General features: G+C 37.2%; 1 protein-coding gene across 4 annotated transcripts in view; it reads right to left on the bottom strand.

Annotated features, from left to right (window-relative positions):
• Positions 1 to 14,964, bottom strand: part of LOC122564056 (protein-tyrosine sulfotransferase 1-like) — an 83,541-nt gene that overhangs the window by 41,352 nt on the left and 27,225 nt on the right. For 2 of the 4 annotated variants that reach the window (XM_043718531.2, XM_087977392.1), the window contains exons 3-4: positions 14,555 to 14,753; positions 3,613 to 3,682 (exon numbers count right to left, since the gene is read on the bottom strand). In XM_043718531.2, coding sequence (XP_043574466.1) covers positions 3,613 to 3,682; positions 14,555 to 14,753 — 269 coding nt within the window. The remainder of the gene's footprint in view (positions 1 to 3,612; positions 3,683 to 14,554; positions 14,754 to 14,964) is intronic. The other 2 variants (XM_043718534.2, XM_043718535.2) reach the window with 1 other exon arrangement.

Here is a 14,964-nt window from a genome sequence, read left to right as displayed (position 1 = left end):
GCAAAATAATAAGAATGTATACATTGGCTAATGTTTCAATAAGATTTAAAGTTGAATCTTTAAAATGCTTTCATCCATGAACTACAATGACTTGCAGAAAAGGAGCAACCACAATAATTACCTAGCAACAAAAGGACAGGATGAAAGTCTGTTCCACCATCCAATAATTTCATTGCTGAAGGCTATCCCAAATGCATTTATCTAACTTCAATCTAATCCTTTCTGGCTCTATATCTTGGAACATAATGCAATGAATGACATCTGTGTTAAACCCGCTGATGAAAGGTCATCAACAGGAGATGTTAATTCCATCCTTCTCTTAACAAATGCTATCACAGTGTGCTCTTGTGCTAAATATTGTCCAATGTAACTGCAGGAGCACACAAAAAAAATGGCTGGCATATTTACAAATATAATTTCCCAATTATGTGATTACAAATTATTTTCAAAAACTAAAAATTAATATAGTTGAGACAATGATTTCAAACATTTTTTTTCTTAAAAGAGGTTCTCTCTCCCTGATCAACAAAGTACTTTACCACGTCATGTAACTTGCAAATGTTTCTCTATATAGGACCAACGAACAAATATACAAGTTTTGAGCACTGATTACCCGTTTTTACTACACTTCTTTTTTATAGCTATCTTTCTTTGATCTTGTAAATCCACGATGCAAATGGTTTGGCATTACATTTTATTTAGAGTTAAATTTGAGCTTTAAATGCGAAAGAAAAGTATACATTTGCTCAGCATTTAAAAAAATAAATTTACTTGCAACATGGTTTGTGGCACAATAATCACTCCTGTCAATGGATGATCAGTATATATTGGAACACCTTAGATCTATCTATATGCGTATTGAACAAATAGTCTCTTTTTAAATTGTTCTCCTGTATAAATTGGTAAATATGAAAATTTCTGTTTCCTCCCACAATCCAAAGATGTGCAGGTCAGGTGAACTGGCCATGCTAAATTTCCCATTATGTTAGGTACATTAGTTAGAAGTAAATATAGGGGAAGGCTGGTTACTCTTTAGAAGGTCGGTGTGGACTTGTTGGGCTGAAGGGCATGTTTCCATACTGTAGGGAATCTAATCTAATCTAGGTGTATGGGTGGGTTGCCGAAGCGCAACCCACCCATACCCTTACATTTACCCCTTACCTAACACTACGGGCAATTTAGCATGGCCAATTCACCTGACCTGCACATCTTTGGACTGTGGGAGGAAACCGGAGCAATAGACAATAGACAATAGGTGCAGGAGTAGGCCATTCAGCCCTTCGAGCCTGCACCGCCATTCAATATGATCATGGCTGATCATGCCTCATCAGTATCCTCTTTCTGCCTTATCTCCATAACCCTTGATTCCACTATCTTTGAGAGCTCTATCCAACTCTTTCTTAAATGACCCGGAGGAAACCCACGCAGACACGGGGAGAAAGTGCAAACTCCACACAGTCAGTCGCCTGAGGCGGGAATTGAACCCGGGTCTCTGGCGCTGTGAGGCAACAGTGCTAACCATTGTGCCACTGCGGGAAACGTCTCTGATATCTCTTATTTTGATGACAAACTAAGCATACACACAAATTAAATCAGCTTTTCAGGTGCTTTGTCAAAATAATTAATTTTAATCATGTTATTTCAGAGTCATTTTCCTGTTAGGTTTTGGCTAATCTGTGCAGTGATAAAGTTAACCTCTCCCGCTCACAGATCTCATTTACAGTTATTATAGGGAAGCATCTACACCAAGGAATAAATTCTTGTTTAATTTGCTATTCCAATAGATTATGAATAACAGAGACCATATCATATTGAGACTTCTATTTCAATCATCTCAGCTACTGATAAAATACGATTTCCTGTGCTACGTAAGTGTATTTTAATCAACATTCATAGATATGTTAATACAACCTCTGAACAGATTGGGCTTGAACACAGGTTTCCAGGCTTTAATGTAGGGACACTATCACTGAGCCACAGGAACCCAACCTGGATTACGTAGTCGCTCACCAATGCAAGCAGTAATTAGCACTAATATTACGGACTTCAAGCACAGCTAGAAAGAGCAAATTTAATGTCAACAACAAAACACAAGTTAGCACAATCCAGGATCGACAACAACGTTTTCCATACCAATTACTGCTAGCTTGTTGCTACTCCCTGAACATTTGCGTACAGACAAGTTTAAAAACAGACAGTGCTGGGTTTTGAGGTATGGAAGATTAATGTTGGCCATAGATTCCACAGCTGAAATTCAAATACTATTGTATTGCAAACCCAACAGGAACGAAGGAAGTGTTCAGCCTCCCTAGACCAGCAGTGGATGGTCAACACTTACACCAGGATTCCCATTTGGAACAAGGGAATCAAATCAGAGACTTTCTGTACAACTCAGAGACCCATTATCTTTATTGGTTAAGCCACTAGGCATTCTCCAATCCAAGTTTCAATCCAGCGAGAGAATTTCTAGTCAGTTCTGCAGCCTTCAACTTATTCAAGAATAAAAGATAGAACAGTGGACTTTTTTTTGTAAAGGAAGTTGTAGATGCAATTTAATGACATTAGTGGAAGCTGGTGTCCATATTAACGTATTAAGAAAATGCTTCAACAATAATCTAGCCATATTACATAAAGCAAAACAAGAAGGGTTGGCATTCTTGGGAAAAAAAATCCATATTTTATTATTCAATTGAAACCCCCCCACCCATTCCAAAAGTGGATGTCCTACCTCTGCTTTTCCAGCAGTTAAAGACCTGAATGCAGGCAGAGAAACTTAACCACCAAATCATGGAAAATCAATGCTAGGAGATAGTTACTGCTAACAATAAACCTCTACTTACTCTTTTGAATGTAGCCCCAAAGTCCTGACCAAGCAGAAAACTGTCAAAATCAATGCATCAAAATGTATATTTTTCAAGTTTGACAGTAAATTTAAGTGCAGACATTTTAAAATAAAGCAGCAAGTTATAATTGTGTCCATGGAGGGAGGAACATTCAATGCTTCCAAAAATGTACATTTATTGATTGGCACTCCATCCACCCCCTCCATCACCAACATTCAGTAACAGCAATATGTACTGTCTACATGATGCACTGCAGAAATTCATTAGAGGTCCTCAAAAGTACATTCCAAACCCATGACCGCTCCTATCTAGAAGGACAGGGACAGCAGATATATGGGAACATTACCATCTTCAAATTCTCCTCCAAGTCACTCACCATCCTGACTTGGAAATAGATCAGCATTCCTTCACTGTCGCGGGGTCAAAATCCTGGAATTCACTCCCCAATGAAATTGTGGGTCAACCACAGTAGGTCAACTGCAGCAGTTCAAGAAGGCAGCTCACCACCACCTTCAAGGGCAACTAGGGACATGCAATAAATACTAGCCAGCCAGCAATGTCCTGTTCTACAAAAATGAATACATTTTTGAAAAAATTTCAAGAAATTGGCAAGCACTCATCCAACAGGCTAACACAAATTTCATGTATACACTGGAAAACTGCCATAATTGGTGGTGACAAGGCCTAAACACCAATATCACTTTTGAGGTAGTAAACTGTACCTAAAGCAATGTACATAGTAGAATTAGGCCATTCAGCCAACTGGTACCTGCAAATAGTTGTGCTTCACATGAACCTCCTCCCAGCCTACTTTCTATCGGTAGAACCTCAAAAGATTGCTGTGAAATATTAAAATAATATATTTATAACATATGCACAAAATGTTTGAGATAGACAGACAGACAGATACATGTATGAAAGATTAGAATGCTTGTGGTATTTAAAATTCCATCACTGGATATAGGTGTCACTGAAGCCCAGCATTTGCCACTCATCCCTCTGCCAAATTACCACTGCAAGTGGTGGTGAGCTGCTTTGTTGAATTGTTGCAGCCAACATGGTGCGTGTAGGGAGAAGTTACAGGATTTGACTCAGCAACAGAGAAGAAACAAATATATTTACAATATGGCTTGAATAAAGTATAAATGGTGGCATTCCTATGCATCTTTAACAATTGCATCTTGCAGGTGGTGCACCCTGCTACCACTTTGTGTTCGTGATTGAGGGAACTAATGTTTAAGGTGATGAATGGGGTGTCAAACAAATAGGATACTTTATCATGGATAGTATTGCATTTCTCAAGCATTATTGATGCTGCACCAATCTAGGCAAGTGGAAAGTATTCTATCGCACTCCTGCCCTATACTTTGTAGACAAGTGGACAGGCTTTGAGGAATCAGGAGGGAAGTTCCTCACTGCAAATTTCACAGCCAATGATCTGCTCTTTTAGCTACGAGCATTTAAGATGTAGGTTGGTCCAGTTAAATTTTTGGTCAATTATCACTCCTGGATTTGATAGTAGGATTCAATGATGGTAATTCCATTGAAAGTCAGATGGTTAGATTGTCTTGTTCTAGATAGTAATTACCTGACACTTCTGTGGTATGAATGACACTTGCCACTTAGCAGCTTAAAAGGTGAATGTTGTCCAGATTTTGTTACATGAGGTAGACCGCTTTGTCAGCTTGTGGAATTGAGAACAGGTCTGAACAGGTCTGTAATTACGTGAACAACTCTTTTTCTGATCTTATTTGGAGCAAGGTGATTTGAACTCAGGTCTCCAAAGCACAAGTCTAGGCCTACAGACTGCTACTCCAGTCACGTAACCATTCTGCTTCCTATCTGGGGAAATGGTAGCATATCTGACATTCTGAGCACTCTTGCCTCCTCTTTATTGTTCCTCTCTTCTCCCCACTCAAGTGTTGCTTAATCGTGAGCTTATGTAGGTTAACAAAGAAGGTTGAAGGGTACAGTACTTGGTGCAAGATACAGCAGAATTTTGGGCAGATCATGGAAGGCCAGGCAAGAGCACACAGGACTAGGCAAACATTGAGATAATAAAGACATGGGTTGACGGCTGCACCATAGATGAACTGAGGCAGGGCTGGGGTTGATCATTTACAACGAGAGCGAGAGAAGAATGAACAGCTCCTGGGTATTGTAGTGGACAGCTGAACACACCATACACAGAAGTAAATAAAGGAATAATATCATACATGATAAGGTTAAAAGCCTTACTTAGGGATGAAGAGCAAGCAGCCTCAAATGACAGCATGTGTGTAGATACCCACTCAATCCAAGATACTCCTGACAAGTATCTCGAGAGGTAGCAGTACTGGCCTAAAACGTAAGAAAAAGCTAGGAGAACACATCTACAGCTAGAATCTGAAGTTTAAACAGCATCCAAAGGGCACAGTTAAAAAAGGAAAAGTTCCAAAGGCAGGCCAAAACAAAAGGCTTAAGAGCAGCAAATTCAACCTTGGAAGGCTTCAAAGCCAAGCCACAGACTCAGCAATACTTTGAAGAAAAGCTATGAGAACACCTTGACAGTAAAGAGGAGAAAAAAAAAAATCGATTGTCACTCAGATCAATCAGGTTTGATAGTCAGTAAGAGACCTAACCATTATCTCAACAATTTTATAGTGCAGAAGGCCTGTAACAAGGACAGACGAGGAATCTCTGGAAGTAACAGTTCCACTGCTGTAGAACAGCTTAAGGCTTAACACATAGGAGCAGAACCGTCGAGTCAACGTTTTATAGGTCCACTGGCTGATGATGTTCTTGTAAGGCAAAGCATGAAACAAAGTAACATCCAGCATTCTGCACTGATTAAAATATTTGACACTAGCTTCAGCTTGAAAAGAAAGTTAGTGATAGAATAGGAGAGATTCAAAAATCAGCAATCTCAGCATGAGACAAATTAATAGAAGCCGTTTGAACAGATTTATATCATTCATCAGGATGCTGTGGGTACTATGCATTGAAGAAGGATGAATTAGAGGCCATACAGTACAAAGTTTGAGAGAAGATTTGTAGCTCGGGTGCTCGTTGTTGTCGTTCTGTTCGCCGAGCTGAGAATTTGTGTTGCAGGCGTTTCATCCCCTGTCTAGGTGACATCAGTCCTTGGGAGCCTCCTGTGAAGCGCTTCTATGAGGTTTCCTCCGGCATTTATAGTGATTTGTATCTGCCACTTCTGGTTGTCAGTTGCAGCTGTCCGCTGCAGTGGCCGGTATATTGGGTCCAGGTCGATGTGCTTATTGATTGTCTGAGGCATTCCTAGAGGCAACAACTCACCAGGACAAAGGACCCGATACCCAGCATGAGCAAAACCAATGTAGTGTACAAAATCCCATGCAAGGACTGAACAAAACACTACATAGGACAAACAGGAAGACAGCTAATGATCCGCATCCATGAATACCAACTAGCCACGAAACGACACGACCAGCTATCCTTAGTAGCCACACACGCAGATGACAAGCAACATGAATTCGACTGGGACAACACTACTATTATAGGACAAGCCAAACAGAGAACAGCCAGGGAATTCCTAGAGGCATGGCATTCATCCACAGATTGTACTTATTGATTTAATCTGTGGATGAATGCCATGCCTCTAGGAATTCCCTGGCTGTTCTCTGTTTGACTTGTCCTATAATACTAGTGTTGTCCCAGTCGAACTCATGTTGCTTGTCGTCTGCGTGTGTGGCTACTAAGGATAGCTGGTCGTGTCGTTTCGTGGCTAGTTGGTATTCATGGATGCGGATCATTAGCTGTCTTCCTGTTTGTCCTATGTAGTGTTTTGTTCAGTCCTTGCATGGGATTTTGTACACTACATTGGTTTTGCTCATGCTGGGTATCGGGTCCTTTGTCCTGGTGAGTTGTTGTCTGAGGCATTCCTAGAGGCAATCAATAAGCACATCGACCTGGACCCAATATACCAGCCACTGCAGCGGACAGCTGGAACTGACAACCAGAAGTGGCAGATACAAATCACTATAAATGCCGGAGGAAACATCACAGAAGCGCTTCACAGGCGGCTCCCAAGCACTGACGATGTCACCTAGACAGGGGGACAAAACGTCTGCAACACAAATTCCCAGCTCAGCGAACAGAACCACAACAGGCCATACAGTAGCTAATGATAGGGATGAGAATTTCAGACAGACATTCTCCAATCCAAGGCAGATTTAATGTTGGAATAGCAATGCAATTCACTGTGCAAGCAGATATCAGGGCCCAAAATTGTTCTGCAGTGGATCTACATTGGAAATTCTGAACACAACTGATGGGTCGGCCCAACATTAGTATTATCACCCTCTTGAAAGCTTGCCAAACAGCAACGAGAAAGAATTATCATCCACCATATTAGCTAATACAAAGTATAACTTCAAACAGAATCATAAGTAAAACAAATATCCAGCTGGGAACTGTGTGCTATAAGTGTGGCCAGTTGAGAAACTTTAGAAAATATTGTAAGTTAACAACACTGCTACCACCTCAAAAACAAAAAGATCCTGCAAAAGGAAAATTTCCACAGAAATAGAAATAGTGATTCTGGACCATCAAGCTGAAAGTGTAAGACTATGAAAGAGAATTTAAAACACAGAAACATCAGTCTCAGTATTGGGTGACAGTTCGCTACGGTTGAGTCAGATCACGAAAAATAAAACTCCAAGGTCCCGGAGATACAAATCTTCAGGTATGTAGACAAATCATTACAAAGCTTTACCACAGAGGACGAAATATCAGTGAAACACTGGATACATTAAAGGAATCAGAAGATCTCATTGCTGAGCAGAAATATACATACAGAACAACCTCTATTATCCAAACAAGATGGGCAAGGAGCATTTTATTCGGATAATGGATAGCATTTTTATGGGATCATGAGATCTTGTTCAGATAATCCAAAATTTGAATAACTGATGTTCGGATAATCGAGGTTGTTCTGTACTCATCTATGTAGATACACTACTTCAGAATGAAAACAGGATTGAATTTCAGCAAGAATCTCCAAAGCTATTTAAAGTTCTTCAATTTGTCTTGTTCTTCATTACTCTGCAAGAAGATGGTATCCCATCTGCTTGGACAGAAAATTAAATAATCCATTAATGGAAAATGGAAAATCTCAGGTGGACAGCCTGATTGAAAGCAGGGTTATATTACAAGGGACAGAACTGACATAAAAGTGCTCAGAGCTAATAATTGTTCCCAAGGCAAACTGAGATGAAGACTATACGGATCTCATTCATTTAAACAAGGAGGGAAATGCATTCGGTTTCATCTGTTGATGATAATTTGGCAAAATTAGCATCATTTTTCAAAAAACTGGATGCCAATAGTGCACTCTAATACCCTTAAACCGAGAATTAAGGTTGCTTACTACATTTATCCCACCCTTTGGTTAGTATTGCTTTAACAGTCTACCAAACATCAAATGTCTCAAACCTAGAAGGGAAATAGTGAATAATTTGTCTTCGAGATGACATCCTGTTGCATGGCAAAATGAAGAAGGAACATAGCAGGTTAATGATATGCCAACAACACTACAGAGCACAGTCCTTAATTAAATGAGAAACACTAAATTGTCCAAAGTGATGAGTACATTTCTCGGATACAATATCGAAAAACAAGACATCACAATGAATTCAAGGAAGACAAGGACCAAAGTGCATATACGATGTAGAGTGCTTGTTAGGTGTGGTAATTCAAATTTAGAAAATTTATATCCAACTTAGCCAGTCTTACTGAACTCATAAGAGATCTTTTGAAAAAAGCCATATGATATTGGAGTCAGAAACAGACTACAGCTTTTGAAAAGATTAAAAAAGTTATTTTCTACTAATGTTCTAGCAGAATACAATCCAGGCACATTCACAATAGTAGTATGAGATACACCACCCATAGGATTAAGAGCAATCCATATTCAATTGAAAACTGAGAACTTTAATGGAAACTGAACATGAGTATGCAATCATTGAAAAGCAAGATTTGCACTTACATAGGGATGTGCAAAGAATTGAAATTCCAGGTCAATGTAGACCACAAGACTTTGGGAATGCTTTTGGGATTAAAGGAAATCTAAAAATGTCTCTATCATACAAAGGTTCAGACTTAAGGTGGTGAGATACAATTATGGTAGTCAATGATCCAGACAAGGTGCAAGTAACAACAGAGACACTTGAGGGCAGCAGTGGATTGAACTCTTGTAGAGGTAGAAAGTATTATTCTACAGCTAAAACAAACAGCAATAGAGGGTAAACGCAGACAAATTTGTGCAGCTCAGAAAAATTATCAAGGAGAGCACGAAGGTCAGATAACTACAACTGAGTGGTATAAATATAGTACAACAGACCAAAAGCTTAAAAGATAATACAAACATTTGATAACAGTGAAAGACGTGTTGCTGTACAACCATAAAACGGCTATACTAGTCTATGCTAATAGAATTTCTCCAGAAAATCCGTGGGGACATCTAGATATGATAGAGTGTTTTACTTTTGCTCTCCAATCAAGATGAATTGCAATGGCAAGACTTCATTTAGACTCACTGATAAGAGCACAAAAAGTGATCTTTGTGATGAGGATTCAAGGATGAGGATTTCAGTGATTTACTTTGGAGACAGGCGTCATCTGAATGGCAAGTTCTCCACTCCATCCTCAAATCAAAAATGAGAGGCAGACAGAGCAGTTAAGACTGCGAAGTTTCTGATCCACAAGAGTCCACACTGAGAATTTGCTCGACTCTGTCACACAGCAACTCTATAATACATAATCGGCAGTTGAATTGTCAATGGAGAGGTAGTTAAAAATGGACATTACAGTTTGAGAGTACAAGTTCAAGCCAAACATACCTTTGCATTCGGGCTTGGAGGAAACGAGGAGAAAAGATGAAGAAAATGGTGATAAGTGATGTTAGTAATAATGATGTAATGATTACAAAGATAAAGTAAACAAAAATGAACTACTCGAATAATGCAGGTCAAACAGAGAGAAACTTAGGGGGTGTTGTGTATGAGATTCATATAAATCAGAATGATCTAACTGACTAGTGACAGAGAAAACACTAGTCTGGACTGAGCAAGTGAAGAAAGGTCTTACATAATAAAGAGCTGTATTGGAGAACCTACTTTGCACAAATGCATATAAAGGAATGTTACAGTAAATGAGGCATTGATGAGCCTTAGCGATAAGAGCAAGCAGCCTCATGGATATTTCCTGTGAAGACTCCTACAACCCTGGGAAACTCCAGACCAGTATCTCAATCTGCAGGTAGCAGTATCGGCTAAAGCACAAGACAAAATAGCACTGAAAACTAACGTAAACAACAACATTGACACTGCAATGTAGTTTGACTTTCAAAAAGTCTGTTAATGCCACTAACTTAAAAATTTTACATACATTGTCAGAAAATATGACTTTTTAAGTCTTTTGTTTGCAAGGTAACAAGGAGGGCAGTGTTCTGAAATAGTGGCTAGAAGTCCGCTAGGAACAAGATTATGTGGAAAAACAGAAAAAAGTAGTTATATAAAGAGCTACATTGATGTTGCGATTTAAATATAGAATATTGTTCAACTCACTTGAATCAGTTTGTGAACCAATACAAAATAAAGTGCACTGTTTGTTCCATTCTAGCAAAAATCACTTTGCAAGTGAGCAAGACGACTAACAGTCCATGAAATATCATACAATAGTAAACAAATCAAGTTGCACTAGTCACAATTGTAAACCACAAAATTAGTGTGAGCTTTTCTTCTTGATTTAAACTTTAGGCTACAGTCCAACATGTTTTGGACAATTTAAATGCTAGGCTCTGCAACCCACCATCACTTCTCTACTGTATAAAGCAGAAATCACTCCAAATAAAAAATGGCCAACAAGCCAAAGTAAAATTAAAGAATGAAAAATGAAAATGTGGAGTGTAAAGGATAACAGTTTAGAAGGGCAATTACTCCACCTTTAGCAGATTTCCTCAAGGATGATTTGCGAAGCAATCATTAGTAGCTCACGAGTTTACAGCTCCATTTTCAGATTAACATTGCATTCTACAGGAAGAGATTATAGTAGGTAAAAAGTTGAAGCTCCAGTATAGATTTAGAAAACACCATTCACCACCAATTGAAATCATAGAAAGATCCCTTTATCCTTTATATTGTGACAAATTACAAACTTATGTCACAACGCTACTTTCAACTCTACAAACTTTCATTTTAGTTAATTTCAAGCAAAGGAAGCATGCCAGTTCTCTGCACAGACAGATAATCTTTCAATTACTAAACTCCAGGAGTCTCTCTACAAACTTTTAGGTCTCCAAAATCAGATGATCATTAACCTTTGCATAGGCTCTGTAGCCTTGAAGAAGTTATTCCTCTGAAATAAATACAGGAATAAAATTCATGTCAGGCATAAATATGGTACTTACATATTTAGTGCATCTTTAGTGAGGGATCATGGCTAATTTCCCTTTCTAAAATGAACTTTCTAATCTGTACATTAAATGTAAACTGCAAAAAGCAATATACATCTGCATTTAGTAGTTTGATTCTTTTATGGTCTAGAGGGAGTGTTGTGAGATACAGTGGCCAGAAGGAAGATTTATGGACATTTTCAATTAAATTTTAAAACCAGCTTTATAAATGTTACTTTATTGATTTCTACTGAGTACTTCTTAAACTGCCTCATCATACCAAGCATCCTCTAGGCAATGCCTAGCAACTCATGCTCCACCTGAAAAGGACTGCCCATTGGAACACTTCATTGTGGTATAGCTCTCCTCAGTAACAGTGTGGAGAATTAACATTAAAAGGGTATTCAGAGAACAAACCATATTAAAGGGTATTTGTTATAGCTGCATTTACATTAATTATTTATCTCGAGCTCTGTCCTTGACTAAAAGGTGCACACTCTTGTTTGGGGTGTGCTGACAGCCCAAGTGCCGAACTGAAAAGGACACTTTTCCCTAGCAAGCATTTTTTTTTAAAACAACAAACTTAGTTTTTCCATGAAGGGTACAAAAGATATATCACAAATATATCTCACTAGTTAGTGTGAAAACTGGGCTACATTGGCCATGTTTTTTGGGCTTTGTTACATTTGCTGGTGAAATGAAAACAATGGTCTGCATTATAAAAGGTCCTCTAATGGCAATAAAACATATTACCTCTGCAACAGCAAGAAGGTAATTAAAGTGAGATCTATACCAAATTCAAACAAAAGGAATTTCCTAATCAGAAATACCTAATGAAGGGATCTGAGCTATTTCCTAAATGTTTCTTGTACCATTTCAGTGTACAATTTCTTTGGCAGAACATATTCTTAACTAATACAACTTTTATTTTTAAGAAGGTGCTTCTTTTTAGCTTTAAAAAAAAGCATTAACCTGGTAAAATATTCACTATAACTGAATTATTTTACAATTTCAAGAGATTTTTCTTGCCAAAATTCAAATAATATTTATGAACAAGCAGTTTAAACAGTTTGCTCAGGCAGGTGAAAATAGCTCTTTTTAAAAAATGAAGGAGTCAAACATTTTGTATTACTTTATTTTTTGAGAAATTGCACAATACAAAGAAAAACATTACAGTATGATTTCATACAATGAATCATAATTATCATGGGTTATACTTTCTGAAAAATGTAACTAACAATCTTTTCCCAGACTCCCACATGTACACAGCACACAAAGAATAGTTTACATATTTAAATGCCAATACAATTCTTTAAAACATTTAACAGACAATCAAAAAATGAACAACCTGGATTTGATTTCTTATTGTTGCACAAAGGCAGTAATAGCCTTTGATTTAGCAGAAAGCTTATCAAATACTGGATGGTCTTCAATTGGTTCTTGGGAAGCTTTTTCTTAAAAATGTTTAATGGTGGAAAGGTAAACTCAATGCATAATGATGTAGTGTATTCCTTTTTTTTGCTTTCTGATGAGTCTGCTGTTGTTATAGTTTAAGAAACATTTCAAGTGACAGTCACAAAGATAAAAACAGGCAAATGCACGTTTCCCTGTTCAACAGAAAGGATTTATGTCAACTTTGAAACTCAGCAAAGTTTGACAATGATTAGTTAAATGGAATATTTATTGGGACAGTACAGGCAATAAAACAACCCAGTGGTTAAGTTGCCATATAAGTAGCAAATAGTCTTTTAAATGATTGCACATATTCCAATAAGTATGCTACTCCATTGTTTAAAAAAAAAGTTCTAGTGCTTCTCCATATCCTATCAAGTCCATATCTCTCAATTAAATGGCTACAACTTCAATAAAATTAAAATCTGTAAGTCATTGTGTTGTTATGTTTCGAAAGCATCAAAACATATCGAGGCATGGTTTATGCACCAAATTATTCAGAGGGAAAGTTCTATTCACCTACCTGATAAATTGTTCAAAAATCTATAACTAACATTGATACAAGATAGCAGTGTAAACCATAAGTTATACAAGTGATTTCACTTTACTGTCAATGTTTCATCACCACTGGAAGAAATGATAGAGTTCCTTAAAATATTACATAGAACATTTTGAACTGAATTCTAACTTCATACTCAAGAATTAGGTTTAAAGGAGCAGACAAAGTGAGTCTCATAGACCAGATATAGGATAAAAGTGCAGAAAATGTCAGCTGGAGAATAAAAAAAAACTTCAATTTCTTAGAGAAACAAACTTTAAACTCTTATGCAAAAAACTGAGCTGTGTCTAACAAGCACTTCATATTTTCAACATAGTTTAAAAACTGTTTTAGAATAAGAGGTGTGCAACCTTCACGAGACGTTTCTCTGAAGTATAAACTGCAGATTTGTCATTTTAAAACAAATTTAAAATAATTTTCCGACATTTTTCAGTGATTTCAAAGATAATTGCAATGAAGTGTAAATGCAGGTTAAAAAGAAGAGCTGCTTTGTTCCTGAATTTCAAAAGTATATCATACAGAATCTATGAAATATTATGTGGAGACCTCATCAACATATTTAAAATACTGTAGAACAAAACAGCATGTAAATAGGAATACTGAATAAAAAAAGATTGCGGCCACATTCGAGAACAAGCATTATGTCCACAACCTAATGTTGTACATGGTTTCCCCAATATTCAACACTACATTAAAATAATTGAAGTCCTATTCTAGAAGGAGAACAGTGAACAGGTGAACATTTAATATTTTAAAACTACAGAATTACAACAATATTTTGAAAGTGCCTGATTTAGAATGGATTAGGACAATGGGAAACACTAATTTGTAAGACTTGATTATGAAAATTTTCTGCACATTTAAAGTATATTTACATGTTTTATTCAGAATCCACAAAGCTTCCTTACTTAGTTCAGTCTCGACATAGTTTCTATTATAATTTAACAGAATTTGTTATAAAAAGGAACAAAAAATTTTCCTTCAGTACAAAGTTCAGTTTTGCTGTACAAGGCTATTAGAAAAAAAAATGATTTGCCTGCAATTCTTTGGTTTTATATGCACACACAAAGTAAAACATTGCATCTACTCCCATAAGCCAACATCTTTAATTTCAAAAAATAGCAATTTACTGTAAACACCGAGAAGCAAAAATTAACAAATAACTGAACTAGTCAACTTTGTATGGCTGGGCAATAATTGAATATTTTTCTCAACTATTTTCTGATATGGGTAATCATAAACAGAGTTGGTTGGAAAGGATGTTCCAGACACTTAAACTCTTACACCTACCCTTTTAGTGTTTTCAATAACTGCTGGATCTGGTTTTCCATAATTGGGTGGATTTGCATATGGATCATATCCAAGCTTTGCTAACATAGGTGCAATCACTGGCATTTCACGAACTACCTCATGCGGAATTTTTCCCACCCATTTTGACAAGGCTTCAACATTGACTGGTTTGATGACTTGATCAGTAGATCGCTCAACCCTGTAAAATTGAAAATATTCCATTTAAGTTACAAAAACAGTTAGTCCATATAAATTCTATTTTCCTCCCCCCCCCCCCCCACCCGCATGTTAAAATGTGCTCTGAGCTTTATATAGTTTTTAAAATGTCAAGTTCATTCTAAGATAGACCCTGCATATAATTAAAATTTATTTTTGGCATTAAACATCACTACTTGGTCAGGAATTATATT

The sequence above is a fragment of the Chiloscyllium plagiosum genome, unplaced genomic scaffold, assembly GCF_037043375.1.
Source record: "Chiloscyllium plagiosum isolate Xiang-an unplaced genomic scaffold, Cpla_swu_hap1 HiC_scaffold_31, whole genome shotgun sequence".
In the NCBI taxonomy this organism is placed as follows: Eukaryota; Metazoa; Chordata; class Chondrichthyes; order Orectolobiformes; family Hemiscylliidae; genus Chiloscyllium; species Chiloscyllium plagiosum.
Note: the sequence above shows the minus strand (reverse complement) of the source record. Positions and strands in the feature narration are given on the sequence as shown.